Source organism: Podarcis pityusensis, assembly GCF_964106645.2.
Source record: "Podarcis pityusensis genome assembly, chromosome: 16".
In the NCBI taxonomy this organism is placed as follows: Eukaryota; Metazoa; Chordata; class Lepidosauria; order Squamata; family Lacertidae; genus Podarcis; species Podarcis pityusensis.
In genome coordinates this window covers 19,426,657-19,451,547 of record NC_138041.1, presented here as the reverse complement: position 1 = coordinate 19,451,547, position 24,891 = coordinate 19,426,657, and the positions used below count along the sequence as shown (strand labels likewise).

The 24,891-nt window shown below is 47.8% G+C and overlaps 1 protein-coding gene across 1 annotated transcript in view; it reads right to left on the bottom strand.

Moving 5' to 3' along the window:
• The window catches only part of KSR2 (kinase suppressor of ras 2), a gene marked incomplete at its 3' end in the record, with an annotated part of 180,225 nt that overhangs the window by 15,077 nt on the left and 140,257 nt on the right, over positions 1-24,891 (bottom strand). Inside the window, exon 15 of the mRNA XM_080986238.1 lies at positions 6,398-6,494. Within this exon, the coding sequence (XP_080842364.1) occupies positions 6,398-6,494 (97 nt within the window). The remainder of the gene's footprint in view (positions 1-6,397; positions 6,495-24,891) is intronic.

Below are 24,891 nucleotides of genomic sequence, written 5' to 3'. Positions count from 1 at the left end.
CTGCAGAGCGTGACGACACCTTGCCTTTCTATGTATATAGGAAGAAATGCATATATGTAAGCCAAGTGCTGTGACGTTCAGGGTAGCACAAAACAAAATTAAAATCTGACAAACAGCCCTCCTCCAAACCATGCATCAGTCCAGGAATTTCATGTTGGTTTGGTGCATATTGACATCTGTAAAAGGTTTGATTCCACAATAATCCCTTCCCCACACACACCGTTTGAAGCCCATCTGTGCAGCTTTGAACTACGAGATCACTGAACACTTGCAGTACCTCTCGGCCCTCTGATCCATCAACTGGTTAAAGAAGAACAAGGATAAAACACTAGCAGCTTACTGCAAAAGTGCTCGTCTTGCTGAGGAGATCAAGGCAACGCGAATTGTAACCGTAGGGATTTCTTTGAGTTTGATGAGCTGAAACCTCATCGTTCAAGAAAAGAATAGAAAAAGCACCCACTGCCCAGATGCAAACAGCTTTCACTGCTCACCAAACCCCCCCTGTTATTCCCTGACACCCTCCCACAACTTGCTTACAGGCCTGGCGCTAATGGTCTAGAAGCGAGAAAGGTGTAGGAGGCAGGGCAAGCTGTCGTTCACCTTGCTGTCTCCACAAAGTGCTGGTCTCCGCGCTCATTAAAACCGCCGCACTCAGCCAGCCTTCGCTGGAGAAGGAATCTATCTGCCTGGGCGCTGATGTTATTTATGTTTTTGGTTTGACCTACGGGATTTGTATCACTCGCTCAGCTTTTCCATCAAAAAAGCTACAAGGTGCCTTGCATCAACATGAAAAAGAGTAATTGGTGGCAGGTACCTATCTCCCTGCTGTAGGAACATCTAGGCTTCCTTAGTGCAAAGGATGCACAAATCTTTCAGGTTCAGTTTGTCTCAGTTTTTTCATGCCCAACCAGTTTTTAGTCCAATTTCATTTTCCAGCACAATCATTTGCCCAACTTTTAGCTCCCTATATTTCCACATCAGTTTTTTTTTAAAAGTCCTTATGGAAATTCATCAACCTTTGCATCGTTCCTCACAATATACACCTTTGGGCAAGCAATTTCCCTAAGGTATTTGTGCATGTTGCTTTTCACTGACATTTGCATGCGTTCCACTATTGTATACCTTGGGTCAGACCCCACCTGGGGTACTGTGTGCAGTTCTGGGCACCATAGTTTAAGAAGGATATTGACAAGGTGGAACGTGTTGAGGATGTTGGGTATGTTTAGCCAACAGGAGATGAGAAGACAGAGGTGATAATAGCTGCCTTCAAATATCTGGGGAAGATTTGTCATATAAAGTAAATCCAGCTTCTTAAAAGTCTTGAAGGCGTTTACAAAACTCTTTACGCCGTTTCTCTGGGATGCTATTGGAAACGGCGCAAAGAGTTTGTAAACGCCTTCAAGACTGGTCGCCTCCAGATGACCCGTTGCTGAGCATGCATCCTGATTTGTTTGCCCTTTTAAGAAACTGGATTTACTTTATATGACAAATCTTCCCCAGACACCATAACTGCCTTTCGTAATGTCTACTGCTGTTCAAGAAGATGCCTTCAAATATCTGAGCAGCTGTCACATGGAAGATGAAGCAAGCTTGTTTTCCACTGCTCCAGAGGGTAACACCAGAACCAATGGATTCAGATGACAAGAAAGGAGATTCCCACCAAACATTAGGAACAACTTTCCAAGGGGAAGAGCTGTTTGACAGTGGAAAGGACTACCTCAGAAGGTGGTGGACTCTCTCTCTCTCTCTCTCTCTCTCTCTCTCTCTCTCTCTCTCTCCCCAACAGAGGTTGGATGGCTGTATGCCAGGGATTCTTCAGCTGGGATCCCTGCATTGCAGAGGGTCAGACTAGAGATGACCGTCCTACAATTCTATGATTCTATGCCATTATTTACACCTGTTTTGGTTTGGGAATTCCATTGTGGAACCCAGAGATGTGTGAATTTCAAAGGACAGCTGTGTCTCTGTTCACTTATTGTTTCTGAAAGTGTGGACTAAGTAGGTTTGCATTAAGATGTTTTGCTTTTTTAAAAAATACTGTTTGAGAATTTGCATACAGTGGTACCTCGGGTTAAGTACTTAATTCGTTCCGGAGGTCTGTTCTTAACCTGAAACTGTTCTTAACCTGAAGCACCATTTTAGCTAATGGGGCCTCCTGCTGCCGCTGCGCCACTGGAGCACGATTTCTGTTCTCATCCTGAAGCAAAGTTCTTAACCCGAGGTACTATTTCTGGGTTAGCGGAGTATGTAACCTGAAGCGTATGTAACCTGAAGCGTATGTAACCCGAGGTACCATTGTATTTTAAAAATATGCTTGGGTCTCTGTCTGGGGATCTGATGCATGCCTTAAGGCCTAGGGTACATTCAGACATGACGAATATTGTGTTAGTTTTCCTGATTATAATGCTAACGCTTCTATCTCATTTTCTGGTGTTGCTTTCTTACTACAGTACCTGTTGCACTATGAAACAGTGGCTTTCTTGACCATTATACTGGCAGGCTGCTGAATTGCAAGCATTTGGCACAACAACAAACAATGTTGGACCACACTGCTACTCCCCCATGCTTTCTGCAAATGCCTGCTTCTGTTCCCCTGTGATTCCCCCGTGGAAAAGGCAAGAAAGAACTGTATGCTGGTCTGCTGTCCCAGATCTTGTCACTTTATTCCCACAATTTTCTGGATATAGGAGGCTGCAAATGGATTTTTTTTCTGGAAGCAAATAACAAAGAAACGAGCCCTGAGTATGTGCAATGTTCCAAATGTTTTTGGAAGTGTCATTTACATTGCGTGGAGGCTCAACTGCTATACAAAAATTGACATTTACGAAATGTCAGGGAAATGGAATAAAGTGTCATGTGAATGGAGCCCTAGAAAGCGAAAGCTTCTCTTCCTTGGAACTCCCTATCCCAGCTTGACCTCCATCTATCTGAGAATGCCATTTTCTTTGAAACAAGAGGCTTCCTCCTGTAGGCAGCCTTGAGTTGTCTTCAGGTTTCTCTGCATGCTAGATGGGTAGCTAGCACCCCCTACTGGCTCGCAGGTTTTTTAAACTGCCAACCTGTCCTTATGTCAGGGTGGTTCCACACCTTTGCCCTGTTCCCAGAAAGTTTGCAAGGAGCTTTTTTAAGTCAAGACAAATGCAACAGGGGGCGGTAGCTGTGGGTCTTCCACCAAATATTCTGCTCCTATCAGACTCTCGGTTCCTTGTTGAATATACTGGTGTGGCTAGAATTATGCACCGGGACAAGGCAGATGTAAGGTTCGCAACCCACAATAGTCTATTAGTGCTAACGGGCGAAAGCACATGGGGGCAGAAGCTGGTCCATTATGTCTGTCCACTAGCAACCAGTCCACATGTCCCTACCTGCCTTACTGCTAACCTAGGGAGTGGTCCTGGTTGTTAGCTTCCTCCTCCGTAGTTGCAGCAGAACATAGCAGGGAGAAGGATGAAGGCAAAACCAGAACAAGTTGGCTCTGGCGCCACCTACTGCTGGGTTCCATGCCTTCCACCCTAACAGGTCCAAGAACCATCAGGAACTACTGTTCATGAGAGATGGTGAGAGGGTGCGTAGTTACACCTACATCCCTTCTTACCTGGCAATCTGGGACCAGGAATAAGTCTAGAAAGCGGGGGGGGGGGGGAAATGGGATCAGGGGGGTTTCAGATACTGAGTGTGGGCAGAGGCAACCGCATGGATGAAAGAGATTCCCCCCAACTCAGGCTGCTTATTGAGTACTTTTGACCCAGTGGTGGGGTGCCTGATGTCCTACCAATGTTGCTGGGCTACAATTCCCATCATCCCTGAGCATTGGCCATGCTTGCAGGGGCTTGCATGGGAGTTGTAGTCCAACAAAGACCAGGATGGCCACAGGCTCCCCACCACTCCTTTAACTGGAGATATCAGGGCTGAAGCTAGGACCTTTTTAAGGCAAAGCAGGCACTCTGCCCCCTATTTTGGCTCAGTGGCAAAATCAGCTCTCGGAGTGAGGCACCTCAACAACAGAGGGCTGCATCCAACCAAGTTCTGATCCAAGTAGATTCAGTGAAATAAATGAACCCAAGTTAGCCATTGCAGATAACTGCAACTGACTAACATTGGACACAACCAAGAGCAAGGAAAGATCTGGCATGCTCTCTCTTGTGGCTGGGAAACAGCAGGGGGGGTGTTTCAGCCAGAACTCACTGGAACTTGGTTCCAGCACCTCTCAGGTGGGCACCATTGCCATTATAAGAGAATAAGGGAGGCGTTCCTGGTGAGTTCCGGCACCTCTTTTTCTAGACAAATAGCACTGGGCAACAGTATTTTATCATTTAACAAGCATTAACTGCCAGACATACACCCCATGTAGCAAAAAAATTTAGAGAAGTCTTGGAGCCTTAGAATATACATTGCTTGGGAAAGTTTGACTGAAGAGGGGGAGGAGATAGGGAGAGAAAAAGAGAGAGAGAGAGAGATTCTGGCCAAGCTCTATTAAGAAACATGGGCCGCGTTGGCGTAGATAGGAACTCGTATCTGCTCATTAGGCAGCGGATGGGGGGAGGGAATTAATGAAAGCCAATGAAATGAAAATGGCTTTGGGTTTGAGTTTAATAGGATAGAAATAGCCCTGGTATGATAATCCACCTTTCAATGTGACATGGAAGGATGTGGAGGAGGATGAATGAAAGCCCAGCATTCCCAAGTGTGGTCTGGGGGGGGGGTAAAGTGTCCCAGACTCCATGCAGGATTGTGGGCTGCACACAGGGGCCCCCAACATGGAGTCTGTGAGCTAGGGATGGGGGAGAAACCTGATTTAGTTTGCATTTAACTCTGCATTTAACCAATCCCCGCTTTCCGCAACAATACGAGAACCAAAACACAGTCATCCCGCGGAATTGGCACATATCCAGATTTTGCAATGCAGTCCTTCCAACCGAGATGTTCACAAAAATGCATATGCTTGGGGAACGCCAGTGTGGAAATCAAGATGCTTGTGAAAATAACATACAGAAATGTATTGGATATGGGGAAATCGGTTGCAGGCTTGTGTAGATTACTCAGAACCACAGACCAAGCTGCAGAAGGGTTTTCATGAGGATTTGAAAACATTGCAAGGTGCTGCAGAAATGTGAAGAGCTGAATTTTAGACGGGGAAATTGTGAAACAGAGAGAACCGAATTTGACATCTCCATCCACCCCTTTAGTTTCAAGGGAATGGTGGGCAAGTTCTGTTACGTCCAATGGAACGCCGTGGAAAACACAACTTAAGCCACTCCAAGGGAAGACACTGGAGCACTCCAAATCATTTGCACATGCACAGAAAATAGTAGATCTAGCTGGAAGGCAACACATGCATTGATCACTGCAATGCATCCATCCATCATTACTGTTATTATTATTATTTAACTGTAAGATTATTGTATATAATCATAAAGGTAAAGGTAAAAGGACCCCTGACCATTAGGTCCAGTCGTGGACGACTCGGGGGTTGCAGCGCTCATCTCACTTTACTGGCCGAGGGAGCCAGCGTACAGCTTCCGGGTCATGTGGCCTGCATGACTAAGCCGCTTCTGGCGAACCAGAGCAGCGCATGGAATCGCCGTTTACCTTCCCACCAGAGTGGTACCTATTTATCTACTTGCACTTTGACGTGCTTTTGAACTGCTAGGTTGGCAGGAGCAGGGACCGAGCAACGGGAGCTCACCCTGTCATGGGGATTCGAACCGCCAACCTTCTGATCAGCAAGCCCTGGGCTCTGTGGTTGAGACCACAACACCACCCGTGTCCCTTGTATATAATCATAGACATTTGTATAATCTTAAGAAGAGCTTTCTGACAGTAAGACCTCGGAATGTGGTGGCCTCTCCTTCCTCAGAGATTTTTAAGAGCAGAGGTTGGATGGCCACCTGTGGGGGATGCTTTACCTGAGCTTCCTGTATTGCAGGGGGTTAGACTGGATGACCCTTCTAACTCTGCAAATCTGTGATTATGTAATCTTAGGAGGGGCGTGGCTTGTGAGGAAGACGAGGCATGACTGTGACTATCATGATAGGACCTTGAATCTGACACTCCGCTACTGCTCCTTTCATCTCAGAAACGTCATGAAGCGATTCCCACTGACTACTCCCGGGCTCCTTCAGCCTATTTCAGGATTCACCCAGACACAGATCAAGTAAAATAGGGCTTCACCCCACACCACATAGCACCAGATGTCTGCATGACTTGACTACTTTGCTTCCTGCTATGAATGTGTGTGTAGAAGTTGGCTGGGTGGGAAAGATATCTGCTTTCCCTCTGAACCATTTGCATCACATCCGTCAAAGCATCCACGCCAAGAGTGGGTCCCAGGCACCAGGCACCTGTCTCAAGAGTGTGAATGTGTGTCCCCTGAGTTTTTATTCCCCATTGCTCATACCTTGACAATCTCTTGAGCAATCTGCCTTGTTTTGTTGACATCCAGGACAATCTTGGCATCTCTCACCACCGAGTAGAGCGTCCGTCCTTTGCACAAGCTGGAAAGGAAGATGGGGAAATCGGGATTAACGGCGGGAATGGGAAACCAAACCCACGGAAATTGCTGTAAGATCGGGACATAGAGGAAACGCCAAAGCACTTAAACGGATGGAAGGATTGCAATTTCTCATCCAGGTAATCAAAATGGTTTGGGACTTGTACACCCCAGGATGCAGCGAGAAGGACATGAATCCAGACTGGGATATCTGGACCCTAACTTTATGCTTTTCTTAGCTCCTTGTGGATGACAAGGACATCAATGGCTGCTAGCCACAGTGGCTGTCTTCTGCTTCCTCTATCAGAGACAGCATGCCTCTGAATGCCTGTCGCTGGGAATCATAAGTGGAGAGATGTGTCACACTCGGATCCCACTTGCAGGCTCCTCATTGGGGCATCTGGTTGGCCACTGTGAGAAAAGGACACTGAACCAGATGGACATTGATACCACAAGACGCTTCCTTCATTCTTTGTTAAAAAGAAAAAGGAAAATTGCAAGGACTGGGCTCCGGGAGGAATTCCCATCACAGAGCTACAATTCCCAGTGTGTTCCTCATCCCGGTGAACTGTAGCTCTAGGAGGGGAAATAGGGATCTCCTTAACAAGTCTCAGCACCCTAAATGAACTACAGCCCCCAGAATCCTTTGGGAGAGAGCCACGACTGTTTAAAGTGGTACCACAGTGCTTTAAAGGTATGGTATGAACGTGGCCTGGAACGAGACTTCTTGCTGAAGGAAGGAAAGTGTCCTCCATACGCCAGACAGGAACCGCCAAACTTCTCCCTTTTCCCGTACCTGTTGCCGAGAAATCTATTTGTGGAGTCTTAATTACCAAATGCAGCTGTCGGAGAGTGGGGGGGTGGGGAGGGAAAGGAGGGGACACTGAAACCAATTAAAGCCTGTATTGACATTTGAATCATGTAATGGAGCCTGTGGGCGGATTCTGCCGCAACTTTCTCCCCACCAGAGAGGCTGCCTCCCCACTCCAGGCAATCCTGCCCACCTACACACATTGCAGGCGAAGCGAGAGAGGGCAAAGGCAATACCTGGGCTCAGATAATAAGCCAGCCCCCCCCCCCCCCGAAATAAAAGCGGCTCCGAGTGGATCGCAGGTGTTAATTTCATCTGGTTCTCTCGCTAATGACAGGAGCGCTGCAGCTTTTAATTGTTGTTCTTCTCCCGCCCCTGCAGACATCTCGCAGCTTCTGCTCCTGCCTCCCCCTCCTCGCGACACCGGAGGCAGGACCTGCCGCTCTTCAGAAGACCGTAGGAGGACGGTGTGCAGGGGGTGGGGGGAAGGCCGAGGCTCAGTGGCAGAACATCTGCCTCGCATGCAGAAGTCCCGGGATAAATCCCAGTGGTCCACCACTGAGCCATAGCCCTTCATTATACTGAGTCAAACCACTGGGCCACCTAGCTTAGCATGGTCACCACGACAGACCTTCCAACTGTCCCTATTTTCCAGGGACGGTCCTGGATTCACAGAAGCCAGTTTCTGGTTTGACCCCAGAAATGTCCCACTTTTTCTTAGGACGTCCCTATTTTCATTGGAGAAATGTTGGAAGGTATGGAGTTATGCAGCCCCTGAGCCCATGAGATTAGTAGCTATACAACCTTTAGAGGACACCTGAAGCCAAGGCAGCTCCGTCTAGGGAAGTTCTTTAATGTGTTATTATGTTTTTTATATATGTTGGAAGCCGCCCAGAGTGCCTGGGGCAACCCAATCAGATGGGCAGGGTATAAATAATAAAATTATCATCATCATTATTATGGAATAGAACGTCCCTATTTTCAACAGAGAAATGTTGGAGGGTATGCAATCCCTGGCACCTCCAGTTAGAGACAGGAAGGAGCCCTGCCTGAAACCCCAGGAAGCTGCTGCCAGTCAGGGTAGACAATAATGAGCTAGATGAACCACTGGCCCGACTCAGGTCCCATCTGAATTTAAGCAGTCTCTTGCCACTTTCAACAGCCGCGAGTTCCTTCAAAGAATCTTGGGAAGTGTAGTTTGTTAAGGGCACTGGGAGTTGTCTGGAGGTTCCATTCGCCACACAGAGCTACAATTTTCAGAGCACAGGCAATGATCAAGCTACATGTATCCAATTGACAAGTGACCGTGCACACAAGCATGGCACTGAACCCAGAAGTGATCCTAAAACGTCACTAAAAGGGCAGAACAGGGAAGGATGCTTTATGTGGGCCCCGTCAACATGCGCAGGGGTCCAGAAAACCCCCGCACAAAATGAGGATTGCCTGTTATCTAATAATTTCTCCCCAGGGAACGGATTTTTCCCTGGAAGCAAATAACTCAGAAATGAGCCCCAAACATACGCTATATCTCTCTATATTTCTGGAAGCGGCTTTTGCATCATGTGAAAGCTGAGAAATAACCAGTGCTTTTCTTCTAGAAAGAAAGAAAAAGATGTGTGTACTGCAATCCCTTGAGTACCCCCAGGAAAAAAGAACACGGGATATAATGCAGAAATTAGCAGTTCGGGAAATGTCAGGAAACCGCAATAAATGGCAGTGTGAATGCACCCAATATCCAGTTTGGGATCATCTCTGGTTTCCTTTCTGACAAGCAAAACAGGACCCAATAATCCACTGGGCGCATAAGGGAATGCAAAATGTGAATGAGATAGGGCAGAGCTTTCTCCAGGGACACTTTCCCTGCTCATGTTTCCACACCACACTCTAGCACAAGGTCCACTTGGCAAACGAGATCTTTCCTGCCCCGCCCTGCAAGGCCTTCTCTGCATTCCTCATCGTCAGGGCTCATCTCACGGGCAATGGGGCAACTGCGAACCCAACTGTGGGGCTGTCCCAGCCCACCTCTCTGAGAGCGTCTGCAAATCAGGTCCACAACGAGGCTTTGGAAGGGCATGCACATCAACTCCAAAGGAAGGCGCGGTGGAAATTAATGAGTCAAGGAATGGAATTAGTCCGTCTGGCCTGGCCTTCCGTGAGGAGGTTCAGATCATTGAGCAGATGGTCTGTAAGAAAAAATGGCACCAATGCAAAGAGGGAGGAGGAGGGAAACCCCCCACCTGTGTTTTCTGAAGTTTCCAGAGGAGCGCTAGCCTTCTACAGGAGTGGGGGAGGAAGTCTTGTGGCACTTGTCCATCCGTCTCGAGAGACAATGGAGTGCACCTCCACTGTATTAGAAGCACTGAAGTGACTTCTCCAGGACACAAACCTGGGCAATGTATCTGTGGGTCCTGGACAGCCCAGATGACAAGACCCCACTCTCAGCCTCGCTGATGTGGTCCAAAGGAAAGCAGAGCAATATGTTTGGCACTAGCTTGGCTGCAAGAGTTGCTTGAAGGAGGCGCGCAAGGCGCAATCCAACCGTCTTAGGGACTACACTCTGGATTTGGTCCACATCCAAAAGATTCCTGCATTGCAGGGGGTTAGACTAGATGGCCATCGTGGTCCCTTCCAACTCTACAATTCTGTGATCCAATCCGGGGACGCCAGCCCCCATCTCCTTAGTCTGAGGTCACTCTTGTCAATCTCAGCAGGGAAGAGAATGGGGACAAACCTGGAATCGCCTGTCTCTATCTCCACCTACTGTAAAGGCTCACCCCTCCAACTTCTGCCCTACCAGTTCCCTTGGGCACCAACTACCATTGGTGGCAGCAACAGCTCTGCCTGGGAAGGCAGGCTATCTAGCACTGGATTCATCTTTTCTCTTACAGGACAGGCACCTTTTTCTTTCTTTCTTGTTTTACATTGAAGGGTGGAACAGCAAGGCCTGCTCATCCCATCTGAGTAGAAACCCAAGATTCAGATGTGTCATTACTTGGCCTGCCCATCGTTGCCTCTTGCGCCACCTGCAGTTGAACCTCCTTCTGCCTTACTCGTCTCACCAACCACTGCTGGATCAATACCATTACAGTGGTACCTCGGGTTACATACGCTTCAGGTTACAGACTCCGCTAACCCAGAAATAGTACCTCAGGTTAAGAACTTTGCTTCAGGATGAGAACAGAAATTGTGCTCCGACGGCGCGGTGGTGGCAGGAGGCCCCATTAGCTAAAGTGGTGCTTCAGGTTAAGAACAGTTTCAGGTTAAGAACGGACCTCCGGAACGAATTAAGTACTTAACCCGAGGCACCACTGTACTAAAACAATAAAAACTAAAGTTTGTTGGATCTGGAGACAAAGCGAGGCGAGGCGATTGCTGAGTCACTCTCGCAAGTGCTTTCCATCGGCGGATGAGTAACCTGTTGAGAAACTTTGGTGGCAAATCTTGGGAGGTATGGAAACTCCTTGCTGGAGGAGAAGGGGGAGCCTCTCATACATAACTCTGCTGCCTCTTCTTTTTCTGCTAAGGCACAGCACCTGTTGCTATTGAGCAGAAGCCACCTGCGAGATCTTTTCAAATCCTCGCCGGGTTATTTTCTTACAGTTTCTTTAGCGCTGTAAGAGGCAAAGAAAAGACCTCAAAGGAGACAAGGATTATAGCAACGCCTCTGCTTTGCCCATCCAGGGGGTGGGGGGAGTGGGGGTGGGAATACGATGTTTTTCCCGAGGTTCCTATTGACCCAGAGCTCCATCGAGACTCATGTTTAAGAGGCGTAGCAAGTAAAAAAAGAAAGAAAAGAAAAGAAACACAGGCTTCTTTTTTGTGAGATGTGCTGCCTGATTTGCTCTTGAAGTAGGCCCTTCATAAATCAGGTCGTTTACCCAGGCACGCTCCGCTTTATAAATGGAAATTTGCATCTGTTAACCGCAAAGCCAGCTCCGGCAACCTGCGCGAACTATGCCGTGGCTTAGACAAGCACCGCACACAAGGTTCCCGGCACCATTTAATCTGCCAATTAGAAGCACCTGGGCAGATGCGCTCCTTTGTATACGGGTGATCCTCTACCCGCAAGGAGTGCTAATATGCCAGAGCAGCTTTTTTGCCCCCTGATTCATTGAATGTGGCACTTCTCTTCCCCCTCCCACTCCCATAAAAACCTAAGAAGAGTCCAGCTTCCTCTTCTTATCACAGTGGCCAATGAGATGCCTAAAGGAAGCCCACAAGGAGGACCTGAGCACAACAACACTCTCCCCACTTGTGATTCTGAGCAACTGGTATTCAGGGGCATAGAGTTGCCATCTTTCAAAAAGTAAAAAGAACCAGGACACCCTGGAAGTTCTTGAGCTTTTTTTAAACAAACCCCAAAGTTCAGAACTTCCCCCAGGACATCAGTTCTGCCTTTAAGATCCCAGTAAATCTGGACATAAAAAAGGTAAAAGTAATGGACCACTGGACAGTTAAGTCCAGCCACGTGCTGGGGTTGCGGCGCTCATTTCGCTTTCAGGCGGAGGGAGCAGGTGTTTGTCCACAGACAACTTTCTGAGTCATGTGGCCAGCAGGACTAAACAGCTTCTGGCACAATGGAACACCATGATGGAAACTAGAGCACATGGAAACACCGTTTACCTTCCCACGGCAGCGGTACCTGTTTATCTACTTGCACTGGCGTATTTCAAACTGCTAGGTTGGCAGGAGCTGGGACAGAGCAAGAGGAGCTTACCCTGTCATGAGGATTCAAAGCGCCGATCTTCTGATCAGCAAGCCCAAGAGGCTCAGTGGTTTAGACCACAGCACCACCTGTGTCCCAGTATGGCAGCCCTCACATAGTAGCTATGGATAGCCTTCATGAATATATCTAATCTTGTTAACAACAACAAAATTCTGACTGCTGGATCCTATCTGGTCCAGTATCCTCTTCTAACAGTGACCACCACACAAGCAGGACCCAAATGCAAGTATCCCACTTGCGATTCCAGTAACTGATATTCAGGGGAATATACTGCCTCCAGCAGTAGAGGTGCCACACTATCTTGCTGTGCTCCCATGCCAACCTGATCCTTGGCTCCTCTGGACAACTCCTGGTGAAGCCAGGGGTGGTGGGCATGCAGGGCCGTCTTTACCTGGGGGTGCAAGGGGTGCGAGGCACCCAGGCGCCAAATTCTGGGGGGTGGCAAATGTATACCTACTGTATACCGGTCCCTCTCGATTGGTGGCAGTGAAAAGCAATGGAGAAAAAGTCCCCACCCCCCTCCTCCATCACTCTGTACTCTGTAGCGTCAAATATTCCCAATGAGTCAGGAAACAAAAGCTCAACAACTTTGCGTTTGCCCCTCCCAAAAAAAGTTCACTAAAAGTTCATTTGGGGGCGGCTTAACTAAATTTGGGGGCTCTGGACAGATCTTTGCACCCCAGCGGTGCATATGCTAAAGATGGTCCTGTGGGCATGGGACAGCAGGTTAGCTTAACTTGGTCATTTACTCGCCTTCACCTCCAGCCAAAGTTCTGGGCCTGAGCTCTCCAGCTCCAGCCCAGTCCACTGCACCGTGAACCACTGGCCTAAGGAAAGTTAAGCTTTCAAAGCAAGCAACATTACTTTTCTAACAGCGTTCCTGCTCTCAGAGGGCTTGGGGTAATATGAATGGCTTTTAAGTATGCATGGAAAAAGCATCTCATTTTAGAGATGTTTATAGCAGTCCTCCGCCACTGTCAACATCCCCCCACCCTCCCAGGGAAACGGGCCATTTCAAAGGCTGGAGGAATTTGCGGTGAGTGTGAAGATTGCTCAGCCAAGCAAGCCCAATCCCAAATTGCTTTGCAGGAAAGGCTCCTCTGTTTATCTGCGTGAGCTGGAGGTGGCAGGGAGAAAAATATGAAGGAAGCTAACATTGCAGCCTGCGAAGGAACAAGGGCAGGGTGCCGTAGTGACGGCCCTCTGGCATTTTCCAATTGGGTGCAAAGGGAGCCCAACGCAGAACTTCTCAAGAGAGCAGAGCTCTTTGCTGTCTCTGGCATGCGGTAGCTGAGTCTGATTCACACAAGGGAAGGCTTGCAAAAGTCAAAGGTGGGCTTTTGGAAACAAACAGAGGCCAACCGGCTGCAAATTAGCTACTGAGCAAAGTTCAGAGTGTTGGTGTATAAAGCATAGCCCCATACAAAGCTACCTCAGGATGTGATTTGCAAATACAAATCTACACTGCAGTGACTATAAATCCAGAGATTCTCACTCAGGGGTAAGCCAGCATGGGGTGTAATTCTGATGCTGCTGGCCTCCGGCCCCATCCAGGAAGGTCAATGGTGATGGGAGTTGTAGTCCAGCAACATCGGGGGGGGGCTGTGTTGCCCACCTCTGTTCCAAATGCATGTACATCTATCCCTTTAAAAAAATACATTCACATTTTATAAAGTTTCTTCTTGATCCTAGAGTTGGAGGGGGGGTGAACCTCTGCACCCTTGTACTGTGGCTTAAGCAAACATCTGTGGACCGTGGGGATTCCAGTAAAGGAAAAGAAGACGAGGCATGACTAAACCCAGCTAACCCCACCTTTTGTCTGATTTCAAGCTAGAGCCCACAGCAGTGTACTGGCCAAGCACAGCAAGCATCCAGGATAAGCTGGTGGTGGTCAGGACCACGGACAGCTCTCTCCTTGATGCAAAGCAAACTGACCAGCAAACAAGTTGGATGTCAGAATCGTAGAATTGTTGCATCTGCAATAGCCTGGAGCAAGGGTGCCCAACATGGCGCCCTGCAGATGTTACTGGATTCCAACTCCTACAGCCCCACCTAGCAAGGTCAATGAGTAGAGACAATGAGAACCATAGTCCAACAGCATCAGGAGGGCGCCAGGTTGGCTATCCCTGCCCTAAAAGAAGCCTGTGCAGAACAACATTCCTACCCACTCCCCCCGCCCAGGAACTATCAGCAAAAACAAGCACGAACTGGATTAAAGTTCAATGGAAGTACTTCTAATGGCAGGAAGGAGAAAAGTCTCTCCTAGCCAAGGAGTGTAGGAAAGACATCTGCTGTCACGTGCCTTCTGACTTTCTGCGGAGGTGCCTTTGCAGGGTAAATGAGAGTCTGGGAATAAGACTTTTCCTCTTCCCCATCTTCTCTATCGGCACACACGCTTGCCTAGCTCTGCTCGCTACTAAACACAGGCATGATGGACATTATTTAAACAGCAGCATGTTTTTGACGGCAGCCCTTGGCACCTGGTACACAAGATAAAGTCGGGTTAACGTTTCCCAAGCCAAAGAGAAGTCTAGGAGCAAGCCATTTAGAGACACAGTGCGTCCTTAGTGGAAGGAACCTCTCCCATTCGGGGGGGGGCACAAAGATGCTCCCATGACTCATTCACAGAAGAGGTGAGGGTCACCTTAGCTTATCTGCTCCCTGCACACCATGGGAAACTAGTCAACTCCTTTGCCTTTGCATCTTTTGGGGGGGGATGTACTTATAATTGGCTCGGCGAGGTCTAGTAACATGGAAAGCATATTTGACTCCTTCCTTTCCCTTTGAAGGCTCCTAATATATTCTATGTTATTAGCAGCCTTTGGAATATTAGGAGGAGGAAGGTATTGGGGAAGGAAGGCAGGGACCCTGCCTTTAGAGATGAACCTTTTGATTAGAAAACCTTGCTTAGTTCAAATCTGTCCTCTGGCTAAAGGGAGGGAGGGAGGGAGTTGAAACAGCATGATAGGTCCACATTTATTCACTGGCACAGATGAATCATATTAACCCCTCAAAAAGTGATACAGAGGCATAGTTATTTCTAAACCATAGAATGCCTAAATAGAGCCACATATCGTGGGAAGTTGAGAGTAGGAAATTCAACAATATCTGCAGAAGGTTGTAGCTCAGTGCTTAGAGAACAAAAGAAGAGTCTCCTGGATCAGGCCAATGGCCCATCTAGTCCAGAATCCTGCTCTCACAGTGACTAACCAGTTGCCTTTAGGAAACCAGCAAGCAGGATTCAGGCACAAGATCCCTCTCCCCTCTTGTGGTTTCCAGCAATTGGTGTTCAAAAGCAGTGTTGCCTCCAACACTGGATGTACAGCCGAGCCATCAGGGCTAATAGCCCTCGATAGCATCATCCTCCATGAATTAGTTCAACCCTCTTTTAAAGCCATCCACGTTGGTGGCCCTCACTGCCTCCAGTGGGAGTTCCATAGTTTAACTGTGGGTTGCATGGTGAAGTGCTTTGTTTTCTCCGCCCTGAGTCTGTCAACATTCAGATTCCTTGAATGTCCACAAAAGTTCTAATGTTGTCAGAGAGGGAGGGAAAAAATTCTCTGTTCACTCTCTCCATGCCATGCGGAACCTTATAAACCTGCTATCATGCCACCTTTGACTTGCCTTTTTCTCTGGATGCAGTGCACCTGCTTTGCATCCAGAAAGCTCCAGGTTTAATCCCCAGCATCTCTAGGTAGGGCAGGGGGAGATCCCTCTCTGGAAGACTGGAAAGGCACAAGAGCAGACTGCGTAGCTTTGGACTACATGTGGACCAGCACCCAGAGAACAAATTTCATATTTCCTTATGGGGAAAATCCATAGCTCAGTGAAAGAGTCTTTCTTGCCTGCCTTAGGTCCCAGGTTCAATCCCCAGGATATCCAGGTAGGCCTCTGAAATCCTGCAGAGCTGCTGTCACTCACTGCAGACACTACTAAAAAGGTAAAGGACCCCTGAACCGCTAAGTCCAGTCAAAGGCAACTATGGGGTTGCGGCACTCATCTTGCTTTCAGGCCGAAGAAGCCGGTGTTTGTCCACAGACAGCTTTCTGGGTCATGTGGCCAGCATGGCTAAACCGCTTCTGGCGCAACGGAACACCGGGACGGAAATCAGAATGCAAGGAAACACCATTTACCTTCCCACCGCAGCGGTACCTATTTATCTACTTGCACTGGTGTGCTTTCGAGCTGCTAGGTAGGCAGGAGCTGAGACAGAGCAATGGGAGCTCACCCCGTCGTGGGGATTCGAACCGCCGACCTTCTGATCGGCAAGCCCAAGAGGCTCAGTAGTTTAGACCACAGCGCCACCTTTTTTAGACACTACCACACTAGGCAGGTAGATGGTCCAATTTGATATAAGGGAGCTTCCCATGTGGACTCTCCTTCATTGGAGGCTTTTAAAACTGAGGTTGGCTGTCCATCTGCCTGGGATACTTTAGCGGCGGTTCCTGCATTGCAGGGGGTTGGACCAGGTGACTCTTGGGGTCCCTTCCAACTCTAGAATTCTATGGTTCTATGTGTCCCCCCCCGCCTGCCATGCAAGTTCACCCTTTCCAGCCTTGGCCGCAGGATGGAAGTTCTGCAAGCTGCACAGCAGAAATTTCAGGTGTCTCCAGCCCTATCATTTTCCTCATCTCCCCCACCGCTTGCCTCCCACCACACTCGCCAGCTGTCAGAATGAAATGGCGTCTCTCCCCAGAGGAGGATGTGTGCTCATTTATTGTATGTATTAATAAGTATATTGACTTTCTCTCCCCCCCCCCCCGGTTGTCAGTCTCCATCAAGATTTATTCCCCCTTCACGGCCCCTTATTGACTGAGGAAAAGAGTATTCCCACAGGTCAATCAATCCTGATCCAGACCGTGGACGGGAGTCAATAGCTATTTATTATATGATATATGGGCTTCATTGCTTTAAATGCTATTAAAGGGGGAACATGGCAGAAGAGTGTAAGGCAGGAAGCAGAGCGGGAGATGTCCAAGCTCAAAGCCAGAAGGCGAGGGGAGACTTGGGGGAGAACCAGGAGGATGGGGGTGCTGACTGCCTGAGGTGGGGGGGTGCGAGCAAGGTGCTCAGCAGCTCATTGTCCATAGTAGGTCACCTTTTGGTCTGGCAAACAGCAGCAAAGTTGTTGTTTTTTAAAATATTTTTTATTGATTTTAACATATAAATTATAAAATGTACCACAAAACTTATCACTTATACAATCTTTTTAGACTTCCATCAGCATCTCTGATGATCCACCGTTTTAACCACTTCTTATGCATTTCTTAACTTTATATTGCCTCTACATCTCTTAACAAATCATCCTTCCCCTTCTCCATTTTTGCAATGCTTCCAATAATACTCCTCATAAAGCTTCTTGCAAACCTACAAACGTTGTCTGATCTTCACACATACTTTTCAAATAGTCCGTAAATTTACTCCAGTCTTCCGTGAATTTCTGGTCCCGCCGGTTTCGAATCCTTCCTGTTAGTTTATCTAGTTCTGCATAATCCATTAACTTCATCCTCCATTCTTCAATCGTTGGTAATTCTTCTTGCTTCCATTTTTTGGCCAATGATATTCTTGCTGCTGTTATTGCATATAAAAAGAGCTGATAGTCCTTTCTATTTATATCATTCCCAACAATGCCCAATAAGAATGCTTCTGCTTTCTTTATAAATGTATATTTCAGCATTTTTTTCATCTCATTATATATCATCTCCCAGAAGCATCAAACAGCAGCAAAGTTATGCAGTTTTGACCACATGCTTACTGTTCTCAGGAGCCAACTGCAACATGCACCATCACTTCGCTGGGTTCAAAATGCAGTGAGCCAGCCTTACTGCCCATTCTGTAGAGAGGGGCTCTAGTGTGTTGGTCCCAAGTCCTGCCCCAACTGCACCCCTGGGGAGCAAGTCTCCTCGTTATCCTCTAGACAGGGACGAATCTACTATGAATTGAATGAAGCTTTAGCTTCAGGGTTACCTAACCCTAGAGGGGCCTCAGAAGCAACTTTAGCCCACATTGCTTACAAACTTTTGGGTCTAGTAGACTCAATTTGAGTTGCACATCTCAAATCGATCATTTATTATTATTATTATTATTATTATTATTATTATTATTATTTGTTCTATATATTTCAACAGCCCCAAAGTTTGAGAGTCAGCAGCACAGGCGTTGCAAAGGGAAGGTGTCGCAGTAAGTTGGCTGTTCTGCTGAAGAGCACTTAATTTCTTTACGCGTATTGTCTCTAGAAAATGACATTGCAAGGAAACTCTCCTATGATGAAACTGTATGTGAACAGGTTGCTAGAAAAGGCAGAAAAAATGAGTATTTTGTAAAAGATGCTTCATGTAATATAACCCAGTAAAGCAATTTTAATCAAATTCTGAGATGTAGCAGATAATTAAAAAAAAAATAATAATCTGTGGTGATCTGTTGTGGAACAACCCCATTGAAGAAGATAACAGTGGTTACTCAGACCTCGTCACTGGTTGCGAAGGGGCCCCCATAGCAGTTTAAGCTTCACAGCTTCCAAAATGTAAGTCCACCAATGCCTTTAGTTTGCGGGGAAGAGCTGTGGCTCATTGGCAGGGCACCTGCTTTGTACGCAGAAGGTTCCACCTTCAAACCCCAGCATCTCCAGGTAGGGCTGGGGGGACTCCTTGGCTGAAACCTCAGAGAGCTGCTGGCAGTCAGTGCAGGAAATACTGAGCTAGTTGGACCAATGGTCTGGTTTGACATAAGGCAGCTTCCTATGTTCCTGTGTTTTAAAGAAAGGGCTGTAGCTCCATGGTGGGGGGTTGTGTGATGAAGAAGGGTCTGAAGTTCTGGAAAGCCGCCTTCAGTCCACGTAGACCATAATGAGCTATGGTCAGACTCAGTATAAGGCAAGTTTCTATGTCCCTATGTTTAGAGATCTCCTTCTGGCTGCCCTCAAATCCCGCCAGGAAGCTTTTCGATGGATCTCTCTTTCGTCCAGGAGAGTGCACGCTGCTCTTTTTAAAGTGTGCTCCTAACCCATGGATGCAAACAGAGGGCCAACCCAACCTCTGCTTAAAAACCTCCAATGGTCTCCCCTTCATCTGTCAGGGATGCTTTAGCTCTGGTTCCTGCCTTGCAGGGGGTTGGACTAGATGACCCTTGGGGTCCTTTCTGACTCTAGCATCTATGACAGGAGCAGAGCTCTTTAGGCTTACATAGATCTCTTCTCCTTGCTCCCTTGCCCTTGGAAGTTTCCCCATCCCAGTTTTCATGGGCAAACACAACCGAGAGTCATTGCCTTCAGGAGGAAAAGAGACTTACACAGGATGAGCAGGTAGGAAGCAAAAATGCACACACAGTCAGCACATCTCTTGAAGCGTTAGCAATTCCAAAGTGGCAACGCTTAAACCTCTAGCTCCAGAGACACCAGGAATTCCAAACTGCTTTGTTTTTTTTTTCCAATCTGCAGCCACGTTTAAAAGTGCCTCTTTTCTGGGATCTCTTCACCCACTCCCTTGCAGCCAGATTTGGCAAGTCCGTTTCAGGGCCTCTTCCCACCAGGCCTGCAGCCAGACATATTGGAGTGCGGCAGCTTAATGAGGTGGAAAATCTTTGCGGAGTTGCTTCTTAAGTGAGCAGTTGGCATGGATATTGCCTGCATGCTTTTCATTAGGTCTGCGTGACTAAAACGAGACTTACTCTCACCTCTTAAGAAAAAGCAAGATAGAAATTCAGAACAGGGGCCTGGTAGTATATCCCTGGCAGGATATACTGCACACACAGCTCCCCTCCGCCCCCAGTGTGGCTCTGCAAGTGGGTGCAGAATTGCCTGGGCAAAGCAGGGCGAGACAAGCCAGCCTGGATTGTCTATTAATTGGGATTCGTTCTCAGCAGCAAAGTCAAATCAAGCTAAAGGGAGGCCTTGAATAATAGCACAGCATGGCTCATAACAAGACATTAGGAGACATGTCCTCCAATAAAATACTTATTTGCAGGCACAGTACTGAGTCTTGCACATTGCTACTGTTCCGGCAGGACTTGCGCACCAGCAAAAAAAAAACCCCCAACCCTCTGTTCTAGAATCCTTTGCACTGTGGCGAGTTCCCCTGATTTGCACTAATTTGGCCTTAAATACTACAGTATGATAGCAAAGGGGACGTGGGTGGCGCTGTCAGAAGGTCGGCGGTTCCAATCCCCGCGACGGGGTGAGCTCCCATTGCTCAGTCCCTGCTCCTGCCAACCTAGCAGTTTGAAAGCAGTTTGAAAGCACGTCAAAGTGCAAGTAGATAAAAAGGAACTGCTCCAGCGGGAAGGTAAACGGCGTTTCCGTGCACTGCTCTGGTTCACCAGAAGCGGCTTAGTCATGCTGGCCACATGACCCAGAAGCTGTACGCAAGCTCCCTCGGCCAATAAAGCGAGATGAGCGCCGCAACCCCAGAGTTGGCCACGATTGGACCTAATGGTCAGGGGTCCCTTTATCTTTTATGATCGCTAATCATTTAGTAGATCGCCATGGGGTGATGAGCTAATGTGACGTAGGGGTTAGGGTGTTTCACTAGGACACAGGAGACTAGGGTTCAAATTGCCACTCAGCCATGAAGCTCACTGGGCATAGCTGTCAACTTTTCCCTTTTCTTGCGAGGAATCCTATTCGGAATAAGGGAATTTCCCTTAAAAAAAGGAAAACATTGACAGCTCACAGGGCTGTTGTGGGGATTAAATGAGGAGCCAGAGAAAACTATGTACACCACCGTGGGCTTCTTGGCGGAAGGGTGGAATACCAATGCAATAAATCACTCAGTAAATCAATGAGTTCCCACAATGCAGATTACAACGATTTAAAAATACATTATTAAAATACGTTGAAACAAACTACAATCAAGAGAATAGGGTGGATCCATATCTATCTATCTATATCTATTGTGATGGGATGATGAGCTGCTTGTGCGTAAAATCGTATCCCCTCAGAGTTTGTTCAAGTCCACAAACCTCTGTCTGTGACGGAGCCCCTCAGACATGGCTCCTCTAGTCACTAGCAGATTCCGACAGTGGTTGCTTTCGGAATCGCTTCCAACATAAAAGCTCCTTAATGGAAACACGTCTTCTGGACTCTCTGCGTGACAGTTTCCGGCGAGGAGTGGGTGTCCCTACAGGAGGTCCTGAAACCTCCCCACTGTTTTCGCTGGAAGTGTCTCTGAGCCATCCCTCCAGCTCACTTTCCCTCAGCTCAGCTCCTCTCCCCCTACTGGTTCCCTCTTCAGCTGCTGAGTCTCTCCCAACCTGTGTAAGCCCTTTCACCTCCCTTCCTTCCGATGGCAGTTCCCTGACATCTATCTATCTTGTTGTTGTTGTTTAGTCGTTTAGTCGTGTCCGACTCTTCGTGACCCCATGGACCAGAGCACGCCAGGCACTCCTGTCTTCCACTGCCTCCCACAGTTTGGTCAAACTCATGCTGGTAGCTTTGAGAACACTGTCCAACCATCTCGTCCTCTGTCATCCCCTTCTCCTTGTGCCCTCCATCTTTCCCAACATCAGGGTCTTTTCCAGGGAGTTTTCTCTTCTCATGAGGTGGCCAAAGTATTGGAGCCTCAGCTTCACGATCTGTCCTTCCAGTGAGCACTCAGGGCTGATTCCCTTCAGAATGGATAGATTTGATCTTCTTGCAGTCCATGGGACTCTCAAGAGTCTCCTCCAGCACCATAATTCAAAAGCATCTATCTATCTATCTATCTATCTATCTATCTATCTATCTAGCTATCTAGCTATCATCTATCTAAAGTTCATTAAATGTCAGGCTGTCATGCCACAGTTTGTGTGGCTGCCGATCATGTAAGAAAGTTGGTGCTACAGTATTATAGCAATACTTCTCAGGAGCCACAAACACCCACCCCCCGAGATCTGCACAAATTCTCTCGATGTTCAACCGATAATGTGCAGCACATCTAATAAAATGATTTCCATGTCGTTAAAACATGTTTTCTTTGCCTTGAGGGGGACATAGAGAGAGGGAGAAAAAAGAGACACAGCAAAGGACCTGTTTCATCTAGAGAAGTTTTCCCCTAGAAGGATCAGGCTGGTGTCTCACCCAGTTATTTCTCCGGCAGAGCCATAATTAAATGGGAGATAGTAATATGTGCAAGAGACCTAGCGGCGCCTAATTAAGCCTGGCTTTCCCGAGACCAGCTGCTGGAGGCGAACCACCTTCTCCAAAAGCGAGCATCATTAGTGACATGAATGGGATGGAGGGCGGGAGGAGCACCATGTATCGAAGCTTCCATATTGCCAGAGGGCCCCTTTAGCAAGCCCAGGGGAGAGGGCTGCCTTTAATATTTCATCAAAGGCTTCCATGTTTAAACACCGCGTTTCCTTTTATGATTGTTTAATCAACGCGACAGCAGGACCTTAGAGCTGGGAAGCTGTTTACACTTTCGCGCGAGATCCAATACGGTTTTGAAGATGGAGATAAGCTCCCACGAGGGAGCTCTCTGGAAAAGGAGCCTGACTTTTCAAAGTTAGACTGGAAACGCGGGTCGCGGGTCTTGGCCGCCCCATCGCAGAAACATGGGAGGCTTCTTTTATGGGGAAGGGTCATGGCTCAGGGGAAGAGAAGGTGCTTTGCATGCAGCAGGTCCCAGGTTTGGATTTGGATTTGGATTTGATATCCCGCTTTATCACTACCCGAAGGAGTCTCAAAGCGGCTAACATTCTCCTTTCCCTTCCTCCCCCACAACAAACACTCTGTGAGGTGAGTGGGGCTGAGAGACTTCAAAGAAGTGTGACTGGCCCAAGGTCACCCAGAAGCTGCATGTGGAGGAGCGGGGAAGTGAACCCGGTTCCCCAGATTACGAATCTACCGCTCTTAACCACTACACCATCCCCCAATGGCATCTCCAGGTTGCAATGGGAGAGGTACCTTGCCTGAAATGTTGGAGAGCTTCCACCAGTTTCTGCAGAGCAGTAGCGAACCTTAGAGTCCCAAATTTCAGTGGTGCATAGTTCAACACCAAAATTCAGCACCCTCCCCCCAATCCTCTTGCCTTCCATTCTGCATAATAGTTGCAGAGCCCCCTGTGGCACCCCCGAGACTCTGCACCCAGTGTGACCGACTCGGTCGCTCTCCCCTCTGCATGGAGACTTCTTGGCAGGGCTGGTCAGGGGGAGAGGAGGGATTGGGTGAAGGTACTGAACTGGATGCTGGGGGAGAGCAAGGAATCCACCAATAGGTGTCCCCACCCCGCTGGTGCCGGACTTCCTGGTGGACGAGGATGAGCCGCCTGAAACAGGCCCCGGCCCTCTCCCTGCTAGTGGCATTTCCTGTCCAACTCTGAACATGGGCCATGAGCTGCACTTCCTGTCCTTGGAGAGCCTTATACCTTTAAGAAAGTGGAAGTTGAGGAGCAGAATAAATAATAATGTTTAAAAGCCTTTGGATCACCTTGTATTATTATAAACAAGATACCTGTCAAGCAGACCTCCCAGATGCAGAAAACATGAATTAAGTCACAAGCAATCTTGGAAGATACTGAAGAAGAGATGGGGATTTAATGTATTTTTAATCTTTAGTTGGAAGCCGCCCAGATGAGCAGGGTATAAATTATTATTATTATTATTATTATTAATAACCCTGAATGTGGCTGTTACCTGTATGCCAGCTATTACACATCAGCTAACTGATGGGTATTTCCCATGCTTTGGGTTGTATCCAATGCTAGTCCTACTCAGAGGAGACTGCCAATCATTTTCTGGGTACAATTCAAAGGGCTGGTTTTAAATGGCTCAGGACCCCATACCTCAAGGCCCGCCTCTCCCCATTTAAACCAACCCAGAGCCCCCTGCAATCATCATTGGAGGCCCTTCTTTGTATGCCCCCTCCACAAGAGATCTAGAGAGTGGCAGCATGAGAACGGGCCTTTTCTGTGGTGGCTCCCCATTTGTGGAATGCTCTCTCAGTGAGGCTTGCTTGGAGTCATCACTACATATATTTAGGCGCTAGGCAAAAACGTTCCTCTTCTCCCAGGCTTTGGCTAACTAAACAATTTATGTCCTTTTAAACTGGGAGGATGGTATTGTTATTGTTTCTTACCACGTTTCCTTTCTTATTTTTGTATTTTCTATTGTAAACCACCCTGTGATCCTCGGATGAAGGGTGTATAGAAATTTACTAAACCAATAAATAAATAACTGTAATTAAACAAGAGGGGAAGCACTCAGTGATCACAACCCGAGAATGTCCCTGTTAGATTGGGGACGATGCAATAATTTTACACTTTCGACTTTGGAAAGGAGGCTGGGAACTGATGGAAAAGCAGGAAACCCTGCAGACCAAGATTAAGGCATCAAGCACACCGTCTTAGCCTAGCTGGCTCATCAAGCTGTCAAGAAGGAGACCTTGGATGTGCTTTGCAGGGCTCTGCAAGGACAAGCGATGCCTCTTAGCCAAAAGAGGACTCGCAATTTGGTGCAAACAGGCCAAACGGGAATGTTTTGCACTCTGCAGTCCTTGACAGGCCGGGAACTCTTGGCAGAGATGCTTTCCTTTGGAGACTGAGAATGCTGGAGACTGACACGACACCAGGAACCATCTGTTTATTTAAAAACATGCCAAGTGCATGATGGGCGAACCCAGGTTAGTCGTGCCATTAATTTCAATGGGTCTACTCCGAGTAGGACTAAAAAGGGGATGTGACCCGTTCTTTCCAAGGCACATGGTCAACCCACCCAGTCTCGTAGGCTTCCACAGGAGCAGGGGAGAGGCACTGAGTCCTTCTGTAGTCTGGTCTGCAACCCTTACCTTATCCTAGACCCATCACCATCACCACCCTGTTTCCCTTTCAGGATCCACTGCCTCTTGCCCTTCCTTTCCTTACATCTCCCCATCCTTTCTCCAGCTACCTAATG